Consider the following 24,556-nt stretch of genomic DNA (forward strand, 5'->3'; position numbering starts at 1 on the left):
ATGTCCGCAGCCGCCCGAGTGTCCGTAGCGCCCCCGGAGCAGCAGGTTGGGGGAGCAGAGACTGGTGGGGGCTCGGGACAGACTCGCTCCCGGGAGTTGGAGGAGACGGGACAGGAGCTGCCGGAGCCCAGCCAGGTGCTGCCGCAGGTGGATGAAACCGGGGAGAGCAGCGGTAGCCGAGAGGCGGATCCCCCAGGGCAGGACGAGAAACGGCGGCAGGTGGTGGAGGCCCCCCTGCCTAAGGAAAACCCCTGGATCAGGAGAAAACCTATCCCCAACAGCCCGTCCCCGGCAGCAGCGGACACCCAGCTTGTCCTGCAGGACTCAGGTGTGGGGCGGGGGGAAGGTAGTCGGGCGGGGTTGGGGAGGACGAGCTGGGAGAGCCGCTCCCAGCGTCCGATGGGAAAATAGTTTCGCTGCCGCTGGCTGAATCTGTCCGGGTTGGGAACTTGTTTTTTTTTAAACACACTGTCCCTTTGCTGTACAGCGTAGCAGCGGTTGCCTTAAATCGCCGGCGCCTCGGTCAGGCCAAGGTATTTGTTTCCAAGAGTCGTCGACGCGTTCACACACACTCATTTTACATACATGGACAGATTAGGAAAATGAGCGTGGAGAGGTGTGGTCTGTCCCCGTCCTTTTACTCTGGGCAGGGAGGGAGGTGGGCATTTAAGAGAGTGGATTTGTAGTCGTATTACAGTTTGCTGGGCCGAACAACCAAATTGAAGTTTAAAACAGGATGATGTCTTTTTATTCCTGAGTTTATGCAAACCATGTGGGTGACTGCGTGAGTGAACTCAAGTGGTTTGCCCGTAATTTAATCCTGTTCTGTTTGAAACCTTTAATATTTAATTTCTTCGAGCTTTAGTTTCTCTTTTGCAAATTCCCAAACTCTGGAGGCTCTTTGTTTAGAAATTTTAGTGGTTCCAAAATCAGTGCTAAGTATTTTCAACGAAATAAGTTTGGAAGGATATTACCCATAATTCCTTGTAACGCATAAATTTCTTAATAAATTGTTAGATTTTAAACTAGACACCGATATTTACTCTGGTTATTAAGTATTTTTGCAGTGAATGAAAAGTTACTTAGAAAAGAGTTACTCTCAAAGTTAATTATGGTATGGAGCTGATGGTAGTAGATTCAGTACTACTGTTTACACTGAGTAAATAGTTTTTGTGAATTTCAGGTAGCTCCTCCTTTACCAGCTAGGAGATAGATTATGCTACAGCTTTTAAAGTGCTAGTTGCAAGATTTAGGGATTTCTGAGATGTAGCAGTAGCAAAATAAATATTGTAATGTTTTTACTTCATTTCCCTTTTTTAACAAATAGTAACCCAATTGACTTTTGTAGATCATTTTTATATAATTACATGATAAAGCACCTGATAAAATCCATGGTTCAAGTTTAAAGTTTTAAAAATTAGTTTTAAGTGTAAATATTAATGAAAGCAATTGACTTGGTAGCTTTGGGGATTTCAACTGTTCATTGATAGCACAGGGTATAGTGCAGACAGTTGCAATGCAAGTTTCCTGATAAATGTGCCTATTTCTTTAAGGTGTAGGGCCCCCCTGTCTGTAGATATAAAGTTATTTCAGTCTTAGTCACTATAGAGTATTTGATTTCTGTGTGCAGATTGCTAGCAGGGGAACTGGATTGAAATTACAAACTTGTTTACCATAAACTACCATCTTTCAGAGGATAGCAGTTTTCAGTCAGTATCATCTTGGGCCAGATGCAAACCACTGACATTAAACAGATCTCTGTTTCAACTTGAAATTTTTGACACTGGATTGATTTCAGGTACAGCACTTGTCCCTGAATCCCCCTGCCAATTTTTTGTTGTCTTACAACTGCAATTTAAGTTTTGTTTTTTTTAAATAAGTGTGTTCTCCATTTCTGCTGTGTGAAAAAAGATGAAAAAGGGGACTGTACAAACATTGTGGTCAAATACACATATAGGGAGAAGCTGTTTCTGAACCTAACACAGTGGACTAATTAGCAAATATCTCTGGTCTCAAAAACTGAAACCTTTGCCCAAGTTTAAACATCAAACTTGTAGGCACTTATTGAAGACTGTTGGACATACTTTCTTCTCTTCCTTTTAGTCTGTTCTTTCTTTTATGCAGATTGCCAATTTTTCCTATTTATGTACAGCTTGCAACCTTAAAATATGCCCCTCACACACACACCCCGCCGGGGATATTGGTTGGCCGTGAGCACGGGCGTGTACTTGTCGCGTTTCACCCGTCCCTAATGCCTATCCCTTCTGTGGCATGAGGGAGACCCTAGTGCACGTTTATCTGGAGTGCGGTAGGTTACAGCTCCTATTCCGGCTCCTCGATCTTTTATTATGTTTTTGGCTGTACTTCTCTCCCCCATCTTCTCATTTACGCACACCCTATCCGTGGCCACACGAAATCGCGGGGCCTCCTCGTCAGCCTCCTCCTGGCTATGGCCAAAGTGGCCATCTATAACACCAGGGAGAGAAGGTTGGCTGAGGGGGTTCTTTGAGACTGGGGGGCCTATTTCCAGTCCTCCCTCCGTTCATGCATCTGGGCGGAGTTCCTCTGGGCGGCATCTGCTGGCTCCCTTGACCCCCTTCAAGGAGCAGTGGGCACTGTCTGGGATTCTCTGCTCCGTGTCCCCTTTAGGTTCTCTCTTTTTGACCTATGACCTTCACACACGCCCTTGTTTTCTTTTTTGTTGTCCCCCGTAATCAGTTGAGTTCCCCGGCTCAGTGGATCCTCCCCAAAGGCTGGGGGAGGGTCTTTTAGCCGTGGGTGGGCTTACACCCACCCACTTCCCCTGGAATTTTCAATAGGACACACACAATTTCCTCACTGGCTTCGCCAGTAACAATACTGGTACGGCACCAAGGAAACGTCTTATTTTTATTGTGGTAGTGCTCTAGGGCCCTGGTCAGAATTGGGGTACTGTTGAGGTAGATTCTGTACAAAGACAAAAAATTCTGTTTCCATGAAGTGTTTACTTTCCCATTTAAAATAATATGTAAAAATAAAATAATTGAAGCGTAACATCACTGCCCCTCAAATTAATGTCATTCTGAGTTGCAGGTTTGGAACAGCATTTCCAGTGTATAGCTTATTTAATATAGGGAATACTATAGTAACATTTACTTGCAAAAGCAAATGTAAAGACTTCACAGGATGCCACTGTATATTGCTATGTGTAAATCTCACTTCATCCACCATTAATCCCCTTGTAAGATTAAAATCAGCAGTACCATACAGCAATTTAGGTCAAGAAACTAATTTCTTTTCCAGTTGCAACTACAGATGTAACTTTTATGTGGGCAGAATGTGATTAGCCAAATCAAGCTTATTTATTTTAAAATTGTCACTGATGTTAAGGATTAGGGTGAGATGCGAAACAATAACCAGAAGCAATCTGATAAAATATAAAACAGTCTCCCATCAAAGTAATGGCCTGGCCCAACCTTGTTTACCTAGTACATCTTGGCCGAAAGTTGTATAGATACAGGTGGTTGAAAAGTTACCTTATCTTTGCAATGATAATTACATCAGAAAGTGAAAAGACGTTGGACCAGATTCAGTTCTGGAAATTAAATGGCATGGCATCTATTTGTGTCAGGGCTGAATTTGACCCAATACTATTGAAATAGGAACATGTTTGGGGAGTGTAGGGAAAGGAAGTTGGTCTGCTACTACAAGAAAATAAATGCTAAGAAAGCTGAAGTTTTATTTTCAAGTAAGATATTGATCCTGTCATAACAGGTAAAAAATAATTGTAATAGCATAACATATATATCAGTTATCTGTAATTTCACATTAAACCATTCTTGTATGATGATCACTTAGTTGTAAAAATTAATTTGTGACTCTCTCATGGCATGTTTTTAATGGGAGTTTGTTTAATGTCTTCGAGGAAAATTGCCATTAAAAAAAAATAGCTATTGGAATTATTCACTATAGTGATTTTTGGAAATTCAGGTATCTTAGGCCTTGATCTGCAGTTTGTTCCGTATTGATAGATTCTTGCCCTCACCTGGAGCCACAGCGAGCTTCTGCTTGACACTAAGTTCTGTCAACACATGAATGGCGCTATAGAAAATAATCTTGAACATTTTAGTTTGTTACAATGTCAGCTATGGCAGTGACGAAAATAGCTTTTCTCTTGTGTTATCTCGTTTAATATAGTCATTGGTAATATAGTTATTGCAATCATTGGTGGTTTTGTGTCTGGAAATTTTGGTGATCCATAGAACACCTAAAAATCTAATGCAACCCTTATAAAATGGTTGCAGTGACTTATTGTTTTCTACCATGGAATTTATTACATAAAACTACTCCCACTTCGTGCTCATAGAAAACCACAAAAACTTTTCAATAGGATATTTCCTCTTTTTTGTAAATTTGGCATGAAGGAAGAAATCCAGCTGATAAGTTCTGACTGTTCAAAAGTTTTGTATAACTGCTTGGGTCACCAATGATTCACTGGTTAATTGTTTGAAAATAGCTTATGAAAGCAGTAAAAACACTTCACAAAGTAACTATATCTCAAGTGGTTTAAAACCTTTTGGCTTTGTGCTTCATAGAGTGCTTGAAGCATAGAGTTAACTTGTATTATGGCACACTTCATTCTGTTTTATGTTGTATTCTATTTGTCTTACTGCTATGCATTTCTGAATAACTCATTTGATTGTTTCTGTAGCAGAACCAGTTCACTGTAATTACTTTTGAATAGCTATGTTCTTAATTGTTATAAAGTGGGTTTTGTGTTTCTCATGCAAGTGAGCAGTTTATAAAAGTAATTTCTTAAAAACTATATTGTGCTCGAGCAATATTGAGTTTTCTGGCTGTATTTAGTAAATGAGTGTCTGTCTAGCAATCTGATTAGCTTGCACTTGTTCCACTGGTATAACTAAAAAAAGACACTTCTATTGGCATGAACCCTTGAGTTCATTGGGTGTTAGAACAACTTAGCTTTAGTTTATGGTTTTAAACTCCAGAGTTATCAGGGAACATCACCTTGACAGTTTCCCAACCTTAAAGGGATTTAAAATATTCCCATGATTTACGTATTCTCAGGTACAGGTTTCAGTTCTTCAACATATAGTTTTGTGTGCTGTTGTTTTTGTTGACTTCTGATTTGTGACTCTCATACAGTAGGCAGGGTAGATAAAAATCGATGTTAAAATATCAAAAATCTGATTTTTTAATTTAAATAGGATTTTTTTTGTTTAAATTATATACAGGTTTAGTTTTTGAATATAAACAGTTGAAAACTAAATTTGAAATTGACAAGATATGTTAAAGCCTAAACTCTCTCTAATTTATCAAAATAGTTTAAATTAAATTTAAAAAATATTAGTACGTGTTTGCTGCCAATTTTTAAAGAGAGTCAAGCCACTAAGCTGGTGGAAGTTACTGGCTAAGCACCTAGAACCTGAGTTTGTTGAAGTGCTGAACCAGCATTTGATAACAGTACCCTCTTTTTCAGGTTCAGAGACAATATTTTCTTTTCAACTTTTTCAGTGACTAGTTCATTCAAAGTTGAGAGACGAAAAAAGCAAGAAAACTTGTGTTCTTCCAGTCTCTGAATAAAAATTGAGAACACCTCTTCCCTGGCGGCAGCACTTTAACCTGGCTTGTGTAGTCGCCGCATAGCACTGGGAGAGAGCTCTCCCAGCGCTATAAAAAAACCCACCCCCACAAGGGGAGTAGCTACCAGTGCTGGGGCAATGGCTACACTGGCACTTTACAGCGCTGAAACTTGCAGCTGTTTTTTCACTCCCCTGAGTGAGAAAGTTGCAGCGCTGTAAAGTGCCAGTGTAGACAAACCCTAAGTATGAGAACCTTTCTAGTTCTAAAATCTTGAAGGACATGGTGACCAGAAACTATCAGTTCAGTTAATTAACTACATATATATGTAATAAGTTGAATGGCTTATGTGGCAGTGCAGGAAATGGTTGAGCTGCAGAGGGCTCCCTGGGCTGTTGAAGGGCTGATGACACCTGATCCTTGCAGGTGCAAGATTAAGGGAAGACTGCAATCCTCCTGATAGGGCAGAGTTCCGTCCGGGGATCTTTGCTCTGCCCCACATCTTGCCCCTGCTGGGGTTGGGTGTCACTGGCTCTGTGCAGTGTAAAGAAGTCCTCTGCAGCCTCACTGTCATGGGAGTGAGTGAGCTGGCAGATCAGAGATCCCCTGGCCAGGACTATGAGGAGGAGGACAGGACCCCCAGCTGTGGGGGAGGCCACTCTGTTGCTGAATGGCTCCTGCCCTCTCCAAATCTGAACTCCCTGTTCTCCAAATACAATCTTTCTCTCTCTCTCAAGCTATTCAGATAATCAGGAGTATACTGTACAGTCTTTGTTTAATTTTACTCTGTTTTAAAAACAAAACATAGTTTGATAAGAAAAAAGTTTATGTATTCATCACTTTTAAGATAACGTTATTTAATAAAATTTGACTGTTTTTGTGCACTTTAATGGAATTTGAATTCCCATCCAAATAGAGCTAGACACAAATCACCAGAAAAAAAAAAAAAAGAGAGAGACATAAGCTAGGTGAGGTAACAACTTTTATTGGACTAACTGCTGTGGGTGTAAGGGACAAGCTTCAAGCTTCACAGAAATCTTCAGCTCACCTGAGGAAGAGCTCTGTGTAGGCTAGCCCGAAAGCTTGTCCCTTCCACCCACAGCAGTTGGTCCAATAAAAGTTGTTACCTCACCTATCTTGTCTCTCTCATATCTTGGGACCAGCATGGCTACAACACTGTAAACAGTAACCAAAAAAGAAAAAAATTAGGAAATAAGAAACATCATTCACCATTTTATAGCATAATAATAAAAAAAAAAAAATTGCATGCTCTTAGTTGTCCTCAAGCTGCTTACATTGTAAAACACACTGGGTGACAGTTTTTGGATGTTGACCCTAAGGGCAGGTAGACACACTGAAGGAAGTGGTAGGTAACTGAAGTAGTAGGTAACGGCGGGCAGCGATTGATCCAGGGGGGTCGATTTTATCGCGTCTAGTCTAGACGCGATAAATCGACCCCCAAGCGCTCTCCTGTCAACTCCTGTACTCCTCCGCAAGAGGCGCAGACGGAGTCGACAGGGGAGTGGCAGCAGTCGATTCACCGCAGTGAAGACAGCGCAGTTAGTAGGTCTAAGTACATCGACTTAGTTGTGTAACGTAGATCGATTTCCTCACCCCCCCAAGGTGAGCTGTTGTAGGCTTGTGGCAGCCCCAGGACATGCTGCAACTGTTATTTGGAAAAGATGCTGAATTAGATGACTGTTCTGCTGTTATTTCCCAGAATGGTAGGGTCTGATTTTAGCCCTTACTTTAATCTTTTTAAAATTCTATGGTCTTGTTAAAATTCTTTTGAAGCATTTTTTGTCACTTTGAAAATTTCTTTCATCTAAATCTTTATAAAAATCTAATCCACCTTGCTACAAAGATGGGTTGGATAATGAAATTTAAGATTAAAGGTGCAGAGACAATCTTCCTTATAATCTACTGAAGTCATTAAGATCTACAATATTGCCTGTGGGCATTTGTCATAGAATTGTCACCTTGAGGCACATTTTTGTAAAAATGCTATTGGTGTTTGTGGCATATCTTATTTCCTACAGCAAGACAATATTTCACTTAGTTTAGAAAACGTTTATTTTTATTCAAACATCAATAAAATACAGTATTAAATGTAGTATCAAAACTGAAATTTTCTACGTTCCTTCTGTTATCAGGGAATAAAAGTCCCCTTAACACAAATGGAGACAGGAAAAAAAAAAAACTGTAGTAGCATCATCTTCCCCTCTCCACCCAGTTGGAATAATGTTTAAAAAAAAAAAGCTTCAAACAAATAACCCCTCAAAATAACTTTTTTTTTCACAAACATTGCTTATAGTCTTCTGTATGTTATTGAACAATGTAGCCAACTTTCTGGGCAAAACTTGTATGTACATGTCAGTCATGATTTTCTGATATTCTCATTCTTTGTGCTCTCCTCGTCCTTGCCTCTCAATTACTCCACACTAAATCTAACCGGAAGGTCTCCCCGAAAAAGTCAGTTGCACTAAAAATAACTTTTTAAAAAACAGGCAGTAATTTACTTTGCTATTATTTCAGTAAGTAAAGTACAAGTTTGAAAAGGTCACATGTTGTAGTACTTGTACCCAAGACCATACCTGCCTTTCAAGTGCACATGAAGGTGCACAACTTGAGTAAAAACTATACAGTATTGTTGCCACATTCTTTTAAATACTCTAAATCAGAATCAGAGGGGTAGCTGTGTTAGTCTGAATCTGTAAAAAGCAACAGAGGGTCCTGTGGCACTGAGGAACCACCTGATCAGCATCCTATACAGCAAACAGAAAAACATCAAGAAAGAGCTCTCCAACCTGGAAACTTTCATAAATAACCAACCCTCCACACAAATGGACTTTACTAAAATAAGACTGGAGATCTACATTACACACTTCACCTCTCTACAACCTCTGTTAGTCTTAAAGGTGCCACAGGACCCTCTGTTGCTTTCTAAATCAGAATGTTTGTCTAACCAACTCAGTAGGGTTCCTAGTTTGGATAAATGTAATGAAGAAGCTGTGCTGAAATTATATTTTTAGCACTAGTGTGCCAGGTATCCATCAGTGGCATTGTTACCAGCATATGTTAGTTCCATGATCTTTTTCAATACATCTTTGTCATGTGCAGTGGTTTCCTCTGTGGTGTCAAATGTTCCTATATTGGTAGTAGCAGCTCTTCTCTGCTGGAAGATGAACAATTTTTCCATACCTAGTAGCTTTTCTGGCATTCTAGGAGTTTGTCTCATTACCTAATGACAGGTTTTGTAGTAAACACAAGAGTGAACTTGTTCCTATACAAATTAATCTACTTGGAGTCCTGTTCAATACCAGTCTTCTTAGCAGCAGGTTGATTTAGCAAGCCAGTTGTTGCCATCCCAGTCTATATCAGCCGAAGTGGTTCTAGCTTTTGTGGGCACGATTAATAAAATTGATTAAACTTTTTAATTGGTTCAGGGTCTGAGACAATTTCTCTTGCTGTAGGGAGGGTCCTGTGTATGTGAGCAGTTGTACCCTATTAAAAATTCCCCTAAAATGCTGACACTATAAAACTTAACTTAAAAGGGATTTTGTAAAGACATGGAAAAATTAAAGGCAACATCTCTCTTGTCATTGCCTATCTTACTGGGTTCAAGCTGGGAAACAAGCCTTCATGAAATTAAAGGTATGCAAAGCCTAAAACTGGTTTTAAAAATTTGGATAGCTTTCAGGACACGTTAGAAGTCTTAAATAAAAGAACATAGGTCTGATCTGGTACGTTAATTCCTGTGTTCCATCTAGTCCAATATCCTGTCTGCAACAGTGGCCAACACAAGCTGATTCAGAGGAAGGTATAATAAGAAAAAACCCTCAATGAAGATCTTTAGTCAGTGTTCAGCTGCAATTAAAAAAGCAAATAAGGTGTCCAGATGCACAAGGAACGGTATGAAGAATACAAGAATTGTCATTGTCTAAATCACTGGCCTTTCTCTGAAACCCTTCTGATTCTGTAATATCCTTTTTGAGATGAATGATCAATACTGGACACACTATTCCACATGAGGGCGTACCATTGACTTATTGTGTGCTACTGAAATTTATTATTTATCTGTATTTATATACACAGTAATTTTAAAAAGTGAGGAATTTGTAAATTCTCTTTTCTCAGAATTTGTGGCTTCATGTTTGTGTTGACTGAAATCCATTTTCCAGCTAGCTGTGTGGATCATTGGGGTAGACATCTGCATGAATATTTTGCTGAGGCCAGAAGTAGCCTAAACGACCTGGGTCTTTCATCAACTGTATTGCTTCTGGCTACAGTAATGTAAAGATATCTGTTCAGATTTCAATACCAGAGTAAACCATAACTTTGGCAGCATGGAAAAAATTGTGGCTATGGAAACTAATTTGGATAGCCTGGAAATTAGCTGAATTAACTGGAATCTTTGTTTTAATTAACTTCTTTAATTTAGACTTTACCCAGTCTTCAGGAATTTAATTGCTGGCTAATTCACTATTGTGTTCCCACTTTAACTTTGATTTTGTTCGGAGGTTCTGAGTAACAGACTGAATTGAGTACTTCCCAGTTAAGAGCACTTGCATGCTGCTTGTTTATTAAATAACACCCTCCGTGCCCCCCTCCCCCAAGTTTAGAAAGTGAGAGGGGTGAAGAAAGTGGGAGAGAATATAGGATATTGAATAAAACGTTTTTAGGTAAGCCCTTAATTTTTTAAGAGACCAATATATATTTGCATACTTTATAATTCCATTATAAGCTTCCTCTAAACTGTCATGTACCTTGATAACACAAAATTCTTGATGTGTATTTAAAAAAAATCCCCTTTAAGAAAGGGGTTATTTAAAGCTAGATACTGTTTATGGATAAGGCTCCATGTTTGTCATGGATTTCGTGACTTTCCATGACTTCTGGAGCAGTCCGTGCGGCTGGCCCGGAAGCTGCCTGAGCAGCTTGGACAGCCCCTGGGCCAGTCGCACCGGCTGCTGTTGGGGCAGTCTCGGGCCCCTCTACCCCCAGCAGCAGGAGTTCGGGGTGGGGGGGGGTCAGGGCTGGGGATTGGGGTGCGGGGCGGTGCTTACCTGGGGGGGTTCCCTGGAAGGGCGACAGGAACTCCACTCCTTAAGCTCCTAGCTCCATGTGCTGCCACCGCCCTCACAGCTTCCATTGGCCGCAGTTCCCAGCCAATACGAGCTGCAGAACTGGGGCTTGGGGCGGAGCAGAGGCAGCATGTGGAGCTAGGAGCTGGAGATCGCTGCTTCCCAGGAGCTGGGTAGGAAACCTGCCCCAGCTCCACTAACCCCGGTCCGTGTCCGCCGCGCCCCCCCCCCCCCCCCCCCGAGCACGCGCGGTGCCGTCAGGGCCACACACACACCCCACGTTTTAGTCAGGGGTATATATTAAAAGTCATGGACCGGTCTCTGGCAATGAATTTTTGTTTACTGCCTGTTACCTGTCCATGACTCTTACTAAAAATACCCGTGACTAAAACATAGCCTTATTTATGGATAATGGCATCAAGAGAACTTGATTTGTATTCTGGCTAAGTATTGTACCTTTAGGAGTTCATGCTTTTTGCCTTGGAAATATATCATTTTGGGAACTGAAACATGGCTGTAATTAGCAATTACCTCCTTTTGCTATAGGAAATATTAAGTTACTCTTTTTCAGAATGTACTCCACACATGCCTTTTTGAGCCAAAAATGAAAATACTCTCCGCTGGCTTTATAGGAGAGCCTGCCCTAGCACCTATCCCAAGCACATCATCAATTGCTGTAAGGAGAGCAGGAGTTCAGCTGAGATGACCTTACCCTGATCAACAACAACCTCTAGCTATTTTTTGCTTCTCTCAACTAGGCGACTATTTCTCCAATTCCATCCTCCACCGATGAGCTTAGAGCATTCTTCTTCGAGTGCTTGCTCATATCGATTCCAATTAGGTGTGTGTGCACCACGTGCACAGTCATCGGGAAGTTTTTCCCCTAACAGCACCTGTCAGGTTGGCTGTGGAGCCCCCTGGAAAGGCACCTCCATGGCGCTCAATATGTGACCCTACCAACATAGCACCTCCTCAGTTCCTTCTTACCACCCGTGATGGTCGTTGAAACTGCGGCTTGCTTGCGCAGGTGCTCCCCTCGTTCTTGTATGACTCCAGGCTGCATAGCCTTAAAGACTCTAGGACTATGCTGAAGTCGCTAGGGGTACATACCCCAGCCAGTCAGCGGAAACACTTCAAACCTCAGCCCTCACAGCACCTCTACCAGCCATGCCTTAGACAGAACTTAGCTAGGAAGTGTGGCAGGAATGGCAGGCGCAAGCTGTCCCAGTGCTCGTCTAACCAGGACCAGGTGCGCGCTTCCTTGGGCTCTAAGCAGGCCTTTTGAAGGTGTGCCTGGGGACAACGTACCAGCCAGTGGACCGTATCCTCATCCCTGCTTCCTGAACCGTCTATCTCACTTCTACCGTGCTTGCTCCCAAATAACATCATCTGGGTTCTTCTCACGGTAGAAGTGGGATATTCTCTGCAGTTCTGCTCTTCCCCTCCCTCCCACCCCTCTTCAGGGACCCTTCTCACAAGCATCTCTTCACGCAGGAGTTGCAGACGCTTCTTGCCGGAGGGGCAGTGGAGGAGGTTCCTCAGGAGCTAAGGGGCAAGGGATTCTACTCCTGTTATTTCCTAATCCCCAAAGCCAAGGGGGGGGGGTCTCATTCTCGACCTGCGAGGCCTCAACATACTCATGAGAAAGTTGAAGTTTCGCATGGTCTCCCTGAACTCCGTTATCCCTTCTCTGGATCCGGGAGACTGGTATACCGCCCTCGACCTCAAGGATGCATACTTCCACATATCTATACATCCTGCTCACAGACGGTTCCTCAGGTTTGTGGTCAACCACCACCATTACCAATTCACTGTCCTTCCATTCGGCCTGTTGACAGCCCCCCGAGTATTCACCAAGTGTATATCGATTGTGGCAGTCTTCCTTCATCGAAGGCAGGAGCGCTCCAGGGATTAGGTGGATGCCATTGACAGGCTGGGCCTTCTCAGTGAGAGCAAGTCAACCCTGGTGCCAACGCAAAGGATAGAGTTTATCAGGACAGTGATGGACTCTGGTCAGGCCAGGGCGTTCCTGTTGGAGGCCAGTTTCCAAACAATGTCGGAGATCATACAAGGCCTCAGACCGTACCCCAACATCACGGCCCGCGGCTGCCTGAGGCTTCAGTCATTTGGCATTGTGCACATGCGTGGTTCAGCATGCCAGGTTGCACCTCAGACTTCTCCAGGCTTGGCTTGTGTCAGCCTATTGCCCTGGGGTGCGACAGTCTGGACTTAGTGGTCCCCCTTCTGGCGCAGGTCCTCCAGTCTCTCGGCTGGTGGCTCAACCTGCAGGACGTGTGCAAAGGAGTCCCCTTCCACAGGCCCCAGTCCTCCCCATACCTGGTAACGGGCGCATCAGCGTTGGGGTGGGGCGCACAGCTGGGGGACCTTCAGACGCAGGGCCTCTGGTCCCAGCACGAGCTCTCGCTCTACATCAGCATCAAGGAGTTGAGGGCTGTACGGCTAGCGTGCCAAACCTTCCAGGCTCACCTGCGGGGTCAGTGCGTGGGAGTCATGACAGACAACACAACTGCAATGTTTTATATAAACAAGCAAGGTGAGACCCGTTCCTCTCACCTGTCAGGAATCCCTGCAGCTGTGGGAGTTCTGCATAGCCCACTCCATTCACCTGGAGGTGACATACCTCCCAGGCTCACAGAACAAGCTAGCAGACTACCTCAGCAGATCCTTCTACAACCACGAGTGGTCCATCCAGCTGGATGTCATTCACACCATTTTCCAGAGGTGGGGAACTCCTCACGTCGGCCTGTTCGCTACTCGGAGCAACAGGAAGTGCCCAGAGTTCTGCTCCTTTCAAAACCACAGCCAGGGCGCCCTTGCGGACGCTTTTCTCCTCCCCGATCAGATCAGTTGCTGTACGCGTTTCCGCTTGTGCACAAGGACCTGCTCAAAATCCGCTGGGAGATGGCGACGGTCATAATGCTGACACCAGGATGGCCCTTCCAGCATTGGTACACCATGCTCCTGGAAATTTCATTGGACGCCCTGATCACGTTGCTGCTACTTTCAGACTTGATCACCCAGGACCACAGTTGCCTTCGTCACCCAGACCTCCAGTCTCTTCACCTCACAGCCTGGAAGCTTCATGATTTAAACCCCACGGAACTCATGTGCTCGGAGTCTGTTATGGAAGTCCTGCTTGGTAGCAGGAAGCCCTCCACTAGGGCCACCTATCTGGCTAAGTCAAAAAGGTTTGCAATCTAGTGCCCCCAGAGCTGTGCTCTGCCATTGCAGGCCTCTAAGCAGCTATCTCTGCATTCCACCCGGGAGTGGCAGGGTGCTCTGTCTTCACCAACCCCATGGTTGGCCGCTTCCTCAAAGATCTGGAGTGTCTGTACCCACAGATTTGGCAGCCGATCCCCAGGTGGGACCTCAACCTGGTTCTTTCCAAACTGATGGGGCCCCCATTTGAACCGCTGGCAACTTGTTTGCTTCTGTACCTGTCATGGAAGGTTGTCTTTCTAGTCACCATTACTTTGGCAAGGAGGGTCTCAGAACTTAAGGCCCTCATCTCCAACCCTCCCTACACGGTTTTCTTTAAGGACAAGGTGCATCTTAGACTTCACCCTGCTTTCATTCCAAAAGTTGTGTCCCAATTTCACTCCAACCAGGACATTTTCCTGCCTGTTTTTTTTATCCTAAACTTCATGCGAGCAGCTGGGAACAAAGACTCACTCACTGGATGTTCGGGCACTTGCCTTTTACATCGAACGCACAAAGCCATTCGCCATGAATAGCTGGTCCGATTTTCGGGTGGCAGACTGCATGAAAGGTCTTCCGGTTTCATCGCAGAGGATCTCATTGTGGACCACCTCCTGCATCCGCACCTGCTACGAATTGGCCAACGTGCCAGCTCTCAGCCCATTCCACAAGGGCGCAGGCCTCCTCGACGGTGCTGATCCAAGAGATCTGCAGGGCTGTGATGTGGTCCTCCATGCACACTTTTTCCAGCCTGCTAGAGACTATGTGGCATTCGGCAGACCAGTGCTCCAGTCTGTGATTCCATAACTCCAACCCCACCAGCTAGGTAAGGCTTGGGAGTCACCTATCTGGAATCTATGAGCAAGCACTCGAAGAAGAAAAAATGGTTACTGACCTTCTCGTAACTGTTGTTCTTAGAGATGTGTTACTCATATCCATTCCAAACCCACCCGCCTTCCCCTCTGTCGGAGTAGCCGGCAAGAAGGAACTGAGGAGGCGCCGGGTCAGCAGGGTCTTATATTGAGCGCCATGGAGGTGCCACCGCAGGGGGCTCCACAGCCAACCTGACGGGTGCTGCTAGGGGAAAAACTTTCTGACGACTGTGCACGTGGCGCACAGACACCTAATTGGAATGGATATGAGTAACACATCATGAAGAACAACAGTTACAAGAAGGTGAGTAACCATTTTTTTCAAGACCTGATAAGGTGGTTAACTGGATATCCAATGTTTCCACTAATGTTTTTCTTGTATTATGAGTTAAATATTCTGCAGCCTTTGTCAGGAAGAATGGCTTTACCCTTCAATGAAGGCCCTTTGGAAATGGAAAAGACGATTATGCCACATTCTTGCATCTACCTGTGTGACCTCCAGTTGAGCAGATAGGAGATACCAGGTGCTGTGTAAGGGATACAAATACTACTTTCAACTCCCTAAGCCTTTCACGAGAAATCAAAGCAACAGCATAAACCTTTCTCCTGAGAGAGAAATTCCCAGTTGAAAATTTTAGGTTGAAAAGTATACTCCTCAGTCTCAATCTAAGAGTTGCTAATTATCAGGCGCTTATTTTGAAGTATGCCTTCTTATTATGGGACGAGTTGTCGACCATAGTAGACAAGTTCCCCAAAGAATATCAGGAGGAGCTAAAATCTCATAGACCAGAAGGCCAGTTTACCGCTATAGTAGTACTCCAAACAATGCTGGATGTATCAGATACAACAAGGACCATGGCTATGGCCATGACAAAAAGGAGGTCATCCTGTCTGTAAGTGTCTGGCATCCCACGTGAGGTCCAGGTGATCATATAGGGCTTACCCTTTCAGGGCAACAAACCACTTAATAGTGTCACGAAGAAGGCCCTGTGCTCATTAAAAGATGCAGAAGTGACCCTTTGTTTGCTGGAGTTGTATTTGACAGCTTCTACACAAATGAGAGCAATAGCAATCCTTATATAGACACAAGGCACAGCAACACTTCAGAGCCACCAAGGAAGAGAACAGTTTTATCAACCACATCCCTTGGCCTCTTCCTCAGCTGTCCTGCAGCAGTCACTTGAGAGAGAAAGAATGGTTACTTTACACTAATGGTGGTTCTTTGAGATGTGCTGTCCACACAGATTCCACAGCCTGCTCTCTGTCCTTGCTAATTTGGAGTTTTGTCATATGGGGTTTCTTACCAGCAGCGAAACAGAGGCGGTTGAGGCACCGCTACTCTTACAATCTCAGCTATGGTAGTCACAAGGGCTTCCAGGTCAGACATGGCTCCAAAAGAGACTGCTGTTCAAAAATATGAGCTTACACATATGCAGTGCATGCGCACCAAGCTGGAATTTGTGGCCAAAACATCTTGAACCTAGCTACTGTATGATAAGTAACTGTTCTTTCCCTAGCCTTGCTCTCAAAAATGGCTGAATTTTTTGGCAGAAATTTTCAAAAACAAACAAATCAGCCTGAGGCAGACGCCTAGGTTGGAAAAGTTTGGCAAAGTTATAAGCAAGTGAAAACGGTCTTATAGTGGCAAGTATTAGGCAACCATAGTAATACGCAGTGCTACCAGCTGCACCTATATAAATAGTGCTTTAAGGGGATCAATTTTCCAAAGGCAAAAATGTTCTGTTCATTATAATTAATGAAATGAATTGGTAGCAGCAAACATTGTAACGGAAACAGGAGTGCGAACAAAAATTGGGAGTTGATTTAAAAGCATCTACTGGGTGCACAAAAAGCCACTGTATGTCAGTCATGGGAAAATGGTATTTTTAAGTTTAGTTTAAAAAATAAAATGAAACAGGCTTCCTGATTAAGAGGGGAGAAATTTAGCAGCAATTTAAAAATACAGAGAACATTGAGGAGAGGGTAGTTGGCAATGAATAGGGGTTAGAAAGTAAGAACCAGGCAATTAATAAAGGAAGCTTAATATATCAACAAAATATCTGTGGTTAGTAGAGAGAGAGGCCAATATGTAGGTGTTTTTAAAATGTCACAGCATTGCTTATGCGGTCTGGGCTCTGGCTTGCCACTGCCTCAGTTTCCCCCTCTTTAGCACCTCAGTAATTCCACATAGACATTTGTGTGTCAAATAATACCCTTCTTGAAGTTGAGATTATTAAGAGTTTGAAAGGAAACAAAACTCCCTCCTGAGGCTTTTCCTTCAGCCAGTTTGCTTCCTACAGTAATCCTAGGCTTCTGTCATATGTAGCCCTGGAAAACCTGATATAGCCATATGACCTGCCAGTCATGTGACATTATTCATTCTTTTCACCTATGGGAGTGAGTTGTGTGTCACAGGTAGGGAGGCCATTCATCCAGTTTAAAGCCAGACCTAATTTTGTGGAGCACTGTCCCTGTTCTGTAGGGACTTAGCACCGGACATGGAGGAGGAGAAAAAACTGTGGGTGCAGGAGAATGCCAGTGGGGGCAGTAGTGGCACCTCTGTGTGGAGTGATGCAGGCAGGGGTGGACCCATGCTCCATGCTGTTCTGCCATTCATTCCATGCAGCTGGGCCAGTTGCTGCCACTGCATGCCAGCCAGCCAGCCAATACTTTGTCAGGGCTAACAGCTGGTTAGACTCTGCTGCAGGGGGCTCAGCTGGCTTGTGCTGTAGCCTGTCGGGGAAGCCAGTGAAAAAGGATATTACAGTAATTAAAATATGAGATGAGCGACAAGACTTTTTGCAGGGTGTACAGAATGATAAAGGTCAGATTTTAGAAACAATAGAAAGAAAAACACAGCTTGATGTGGGGGCATGGGAGAAAGAAGAATCAAAGACTACTCACAAGTTAACAGACTGAGTTATTGACAGGGAAGATGTTTAAACAGTGAAGGAAAATGTAGGAAGGGCTTGAGAGGAAAGCAGTTAAATTTTTCATGTTAAATTTAAGATAAAGGAAGACAACCAGGAGTGGATGTCAGAGAGAGAGGGTGAGGCTGAAATACAAGATTTCCATTGAATGGTTGGAGACAAATCAGAAATAGAAAAGTAACTGTGAACCAAAGCCAAGGACAAGGTCCTGGTGGCTGAGAGGGAGGCTGAAAAGGTGTTAGAACTGTAGATCTTCTCAACCGGGGGCCTGATATTAAAAGTAATCTCAGGTCTAGCAGGAACCCAGGTCTTTCAGTCCCTGATGCTGCACCAATAAACTTTGTGAACAAAACAGTAACAGACTGTGTGCTTAGACTCTTTGATCCAGACTCCAGAGCCTGCCACACTTGACTCTCCTAAGCAGAACATGTGGCTCCATCATTGTATCACTGCCTTTTGTTTATCAAAGACATTAGTAATGCTGATTTCTGGTCTGGATAAGCAGCCAACAATGAAACAGTCTTTCACTAACCGTGTACTGGGTGCTGGTCTGAAAATGGTGGGATAGATCCCTTTCTAGCAGAACTTTTTGCTCATGATGTCAGCACTTGTATGGCACCACTGCCTCTGCAGCTAGGCAGAGCACTGGTGGAAGCTGTATTTCTGAATAACCTGTTTACTTTCATTGCATATTACTGGGGCCACTCAAAAACAGCTGCAATATTTGGCTCATGTTATGATCACCTCAATGGGCCCCACATGTAGCTTCATTGCAGAAAAAGATAGCAAATAACAACATAACCAAAGATTCAGACATGCTAGGTTTGCTATCATGAGAGGGTCAGATTCAGATCTGGCATAAGCAGGTGTAAACTTCACTGGAGACAGTATTTTGCATACAAGAGTCAAAAAGAAAATTCTTCATTGTGTTCTGCTGAGGCTTTTGGTATTGCTCTGTTTGGGTTCTTATACTGTACCTGCCCAATCATCATAGTACAGAAACACCTGTCAGTGTATCTGAACCATGGAAAAATCTGAGTCTTTAATTTTTCACCAGGTATCAGGATTTTATAATCTCCGTGGTCAGGATGACTGCACTGCTCATACAGATAGGGTGTTTTCTCAAACACTGATTCATGGATCAGGTCACTGCTGTGGTAAATAAAGTCAACGTTGTTTATCATCACCATGCTTCAGATAAGGGAGCAACAAAGTGTTTTTCATCAGTCTTAAGGTATTTCAGTTTTGAAGAAGGGATTCTGCACTCTCTCCTGGATTTTTACAGTGATAGGAAATGGCAGAGGCCATTGCTGCAGAAATATTTGGAAAACTCAAGGCTTTTGATCTCAGTTTGGAGAAGCTGTCATCGTATGCAGTTGATAATGCTAGTGTAAGTTATGGGAAGCATAACGGCTTTTACAAGAAACTGAAAAATGCCAAAGAGGACATTATAGCAGCCACCTGCTTAGTGCATATTCTTCATAATGCAACAAAATACACTGTGGGAAAGCTTGACATCAGTGTAGAACATTTAATTCTAAAGTTTATTCCCACTTTAGTATTTCTGCTATCGGAACAGAACAATTAAAGGAGATTTGTGACTGTTGAGGTGGAAGAGTGCAATCTATTCAGACACATCAGGTGGCTGTCTCTTTTGCCAGCAATCAATAGATTACTGAAGTGCTGGAAATCACTAACTAGCTATTTCCAGAGTTTAGGAGAGGAGGGTCCCAAAGTAATTTGGAACTGCTTTGGGGATGAGGGGACTACCAATGAGGTTGCTGAACTACGTTTTCTCCTCCTGAGCCATACTCTGAAGCTATTTATGACTATTGAGGCTTTTGAAGCCACGTGTTCTTTCAGTGTGTGAGCTCATCAATGGACTGAACATGAAACTGGAGAGAAGGATTAGGGACAAGTTATTTGGCTATGCAGTGAATTCTGAGCTCAAGAAACTTAAAATATTGTTGGAAGGTGTAAAAAGGACTTTATGACCTTCTGTGAAAGACTGAAGAATTTTCGGAAGCTGTGCTGGCAGCATGAAAGAAGTGGACATGGATGAGCTCTGTGAAGAATTTGGTGTTTAGGTTTTTTACATTTCTTCTCCTGAGTTAAAGGATTGCCTGACTAGTGAGGGAGAGGTACTTGAAAATTTTCACCAAAACACAGGGCAACTTCAAGAACTTGAAGAAAATCAGCTCTTTTATATCTCCCCTCCTCCCCCCCCCCAATACTGTGCAGGAATGCTCACATGAAGAGGGTTTTCTCTCTGATGACCACAGCTTGAAAAAATGAAAAGAGTAGGCTGGATGTAAAAAGCATGAAAGTGGAGCTTCAGAAATCTGTCCATTTAACAGGGGAATGCAAGAATATGTACTTTGAGTTCCTCAAGAACAAAGAACTTCTGAAGGAGGCCTATGATGGGCAAAAGTGCCAACACAAATAAAGGGTTATAGTACTCTGTGAATTAGGCACACCACTGAATCCACTTTTCGCTAGCAAGTCTAACTGTATTTACATTGTCACATTGTTCCCTATACACACGAACACTATTTTATTGAAGTTCTGAGTTGTGCTGTAATTTTTATTCTGTTTTGTGTAATCATACACAACTGAATGCAGGTTCTTGATTTGCATTAAACTAAACTAGCCAAAAATCAGAATTAGTCTTTTAGTATGATAGGAGTGAGCTGGGCATTTTAAATGTGGCAGTGTTTTTTTGGTACAGGTTTTATTAGCTATCATATCTGTATGCTGGGACATGCCAGCGAGGGTGGGAACATTGTGTATTCTGTGGATCCATCAGTGGCCACTCTAGTCATGGGGGGACTGCAACCTATTTCTCCTTTAAAGGGCCAGTCAACCTGTGACAATGTGGAACAAAATAAATCCTAACGCTGATATAGTCCATTAGTAGATGCAGATTGTTAAACTGTCAATTATGCAGGGGAAAAAATGTTAAATATTCTGTAATTACACTGGACAACACATCTATCTCATAATCATGAAATACTTTCTATTCCAACCTTAACTGAAGATGTTAATCAGAATCTATAAAGGCTGTACATTTCAAAATCAACAAGTCAAAAAAACTTGTGCCATGAATTTTGGGTTGGCTAAGGGGCACTCTGGAGTGCTAATAACTTTTAAATAATTTTTGGAAAACTGGGGAAACTTCTGAAGAAGCTAATTATGTGCCACTATTTAAAAACATCCTGAGTAATTAAGGGTGTTTAGCCTCATAGTATTCCTAGGCAAAACAATGGAACAACTGATGAGACTTCATTCTGAAAAATCAGAGTACAAATATAATGGGTCTTGCCAAATGAACTGGTTATAAGTCTGCTTGATAAAGATAACTGATGTACTATATTTGGATTGCCCTAAGGCACTGATTTACTAACAAATGATATTTGTAATTAAGAAAATTAACCCTACACAAAATCAGGATGACATGTTAAATTAAAAACTAACTGAAAGATCTCACAACCTAATTATTAATGGGGAATCAACAATGAGAGGGGATATTCTAGCGGAGTCCCACAGGAATCCGTTTTCAGTTTAGTGTTATTCATTATTGTTGTCAATGCTCTGGAAGAAAGTTTAAAATCAAGCTAAAAAAGTTGATGGATGACACAATTTGGTGAGGCGATAATAGTGATTAAGGGTCAGTGATTCAGGGTAATCTGGATGGCTAAGTAAGATAGATGCAGTCAAACATGTTTTAATTCAGCCAAATGCAATATCGTATGTTAAGGAATAACGAATATGGTCTGTGGTTATATGATGGTGTACTGTATTCTATGAAGCAGTGACTCTGAAAAGAAATTTGGTGTCATTGTAGTAAACCTTGATTGTGAGCTGCCAGTGTGATGCTGTGTCAAATAAATACAAGTTCCTTGGATACATACATGAGTAGGGTGGTGATATTACCAGTGGAGAACTGTGTCCAGTTTTGAGTCCATCTTTTAAAAAGGATGTGAAATTGGAGAAGGTTCAGTGAACAGCTGCATGCATTTGTGTCTGGAAAATATACCTCATAATAAGAGTTAAGGAGCTTGATCTCTTACAGAGAGAAAGCTGTAACAGGTAATTTGATCACTCCCTAGAAGTACCTACCCAGAGGGAAAAAAAATCTGACATTATGGTTCCTTGTGATGCTTTTGTCTGCTAAATTACAAGATTCAATGGATGGAAGTTGAAGCTAAAAAAATTCAAAATGGGTAAGAAAATGATTGTGATGGTAATTAGCTACTTACCATGAAAACTAGTAAATTCATCTTTAAATTGAGACTGAATTAACTGACAAAGTTAACACAATTACAGTTGCCCAATGATATATGGTGTCCTTCCAGAACATTGAGTTCAGCAACACTCATTTCTGAAAACTAGAAAATAGTGAAGGTACACGGTCATACAGTCTGAATTTTCCATTCCTGGAGCTGCCAATAGCCACTGGGAATTGTCTGCATGTATTCCAGTGGCATTCATTGTTAGGTATGCTGTATTTGGTGGTGGAAGAATTAGTTGGTGCAATTTTGAAAGAGCTGTGATTGTTAAATGAGGTGATTCCAAGGCCAGAAGAGATCATTGTGATAATCTAATCCAGGAGTCCCCAACGCGGTGCCCGCGGGCGCAATGGCGCCCACCGGGGCATCCATGTGCGCCCGCCTACTGGCCGCCGGACAAGCAGCCGCTGAGAAGCGGCAACGTCAAGAAGCACTACCGCCGAAATGCCACCGAATTTCGGTGGCATTTCGGCGGCGACGCCTCTTGACGACGCTGCTTCACTGCGGCATTTCAGCGGCGACGCCTCTTGACGTTGCCGCTTCACGACGGCATTTCGGCGGCTGCTTGTCTGGCGGCCACAGTCCTCAGCGGCTAGTCGTCCGGCGGCTGCCCCACGGAAAAGGTTGGGGACCACTGATCTAATCTCATCTCCTGTATAACAAAGGCTATAAAACTTCCCCAATATAATTCCTTTTTGGGCTAGTGATCTTGAGGGGTTGTCCCCCTCTGGAGGTGTGATCTCCTTTTCCAAACCTGTGAGATGAAAGGGAATAGTTGGATATGTTCCTTGAAAGATCTAGTATGTCTCATTTCAGCTCTGTGTTGTGTATACTGTCAGTATTGGGGCATATTGTTATCTTGTCAAGGAGATTGCCAGCAATTAGATGGGAGATGTGTGTGGTCTGTGAGTTTAATGAAGGGTAAGTGAAAGTACAGTGTTAGATAGCATTGTGCACACACAGGTGAAGGGGGTAGTAAAAGAGGTTGAAGGGACTGTAATATTTAGCAGATGTAGTGTTTTCTCTGGAATGGCTTAAGTGTTTCAGCTCAGGGCAGCTGTAGGTAACTCCTGTTCAGTACAGTGTAAAGGAAGAATGCAGGTATGTATTATGGCCGTTTTGAGGCATCATGCAAAGAAGGCAGAGTTAAGGTTGCATGAGCATGTGTCTTAATTCTGTATTTCCTTATGTTCACAAGTATGAATTTTGCTGAACTTGATGTTCTGGAAGAGCATGATAATAGCAACAGGCAACCTTCATTCTGCATTAACAAAGTTCTTTGTCAGTGAATTTCCTGGGGGTGAGGGGGAGTGTGTGTTTTAACAAAGAAATGTGGTTGGTATGAGTTAGTGATCATTTGGGCAGTTGTAATCACCATATTAGGTGTGCAGTTGAGATGTTACAGTGGCCAGATAATATCTAATTCTTACATAGTGTTTTTTGTCAGTAGATCTCAAAGAAAAAATCATTATCCCTATTCTACAGATGGAAAACTGAGGCACATTGAGGTGAAGGCTTTGCCAAAGTCACCCAGCAGGCCAGTGGCAAAGTTGAGAATAGAGCTTAGGTTTTCTGAGTCCCAATCCACTGCCCTCTCCATTAGGCTGCAGGGTTACTTTATGGTTCCTAAGTGTTCCATTCTCCACACACATACACTTTGTTATAATGGAATGGGGATAACTGTCATGCTTTGAAGTGTTTGGAAAGTGTACTTGATAACAGGCTGAATGAGAGAAATCTCAGCCGTGATCTGTCTAGGTTGGCGGAATTTGATTAAAAAAATTTCAGTGGATAATATCAATATTTATTAAGTATTTTTATTGATTTAAATATTAAGTTGTGCAAAATTATAGGTTTTAAGCATTTTTTCAATTTTTATTGATTTTAAGTTTTCACAATCTCAGGAAATTGTGGGCAGGTTACACAATAATTTAGTGATGGTATCTACTGAGATTCAAAAAGTTAAACAAATTGTCAACATCATACGTTAACATATACAAGGTAAATATCCTTAAAGCAAATAAGTTCCCAAGCAGCATTTTTCTTACTTTGCCTATCTGTTGATAACTGAAATTTACAGAAATATTTTTATCTATTTGTGTGTTGATATCAATGTTTATCAACATTTACCAAAAAAAATCTAATCTTTCCATGCCGGTCTTCGTCTCAAACTTTACAGTTTCAGTACATCATGGTTACAGTAACTTGAAGCATATGAGAGAAGGCTGGTGTGTGTCTTGACTTCTTCCATCCCCTGCAACATATAGCTTCCCCCCATCATTTCCAGGTCATCTGCCCTTTAAACCATTAGCACTTTAGAAGCCAGGTGTGCACACACAAAAGTTGTTAGATTCTGTGAATTTTAAGAAAAGCTAGCAAGAGGTCTGGGGAACGCTGTATCAGGAACCTCTTGCCTAAATGAACCCCAGTTTGGATTATTACTCTTCCCTCTGCCCCCAAAAGACCAATTTTTATGACAATCCAGGTGTGCATCAGATTGTAAAGCACCTAGAAGAATTGTCCTTTAAACAGTAGTCTTCCCAATCTTAACTGTAGCAGAGCTGGCACTCTGTGATATGAAT

The 24,556-nt window shown here is 42.7% G+C and overlaps 1 protein-coding gene across 1 annotated transcript in view; it reads left to right on the forward strand.

Annotated features, from left to right (window-relative positions):
• The window catches only part of LARP1B (La ribonucleoprotein 1B), a 115,359-nt gene continuing 90,803 nt past the window's right edge, over positions 1-24,556 (forward strand). Inside the window, exon 1 of the mRNA XM_065404658.1 lies at positions 1-328. Coding sequence (XP_065260730.1) covers positions 1-328 — 328 coding nt within the window. The remainder of the gene's footprint in view (positions 329-24,556) is intronic.

The sequence above is a fragment of the Emys orbicularis genome, chromosome 5 (assembly GCF_028017835.1).
Source record: "Emys orbicularis isolate rEmyOrb1 chromosome 5, rEmyOrb1.hap1, whole genome shotgun sequence".
NCBI lineage: Eukaryota > Metazoa > Chordata > Testudines > Emydidae > Emys > Emys orbicularis.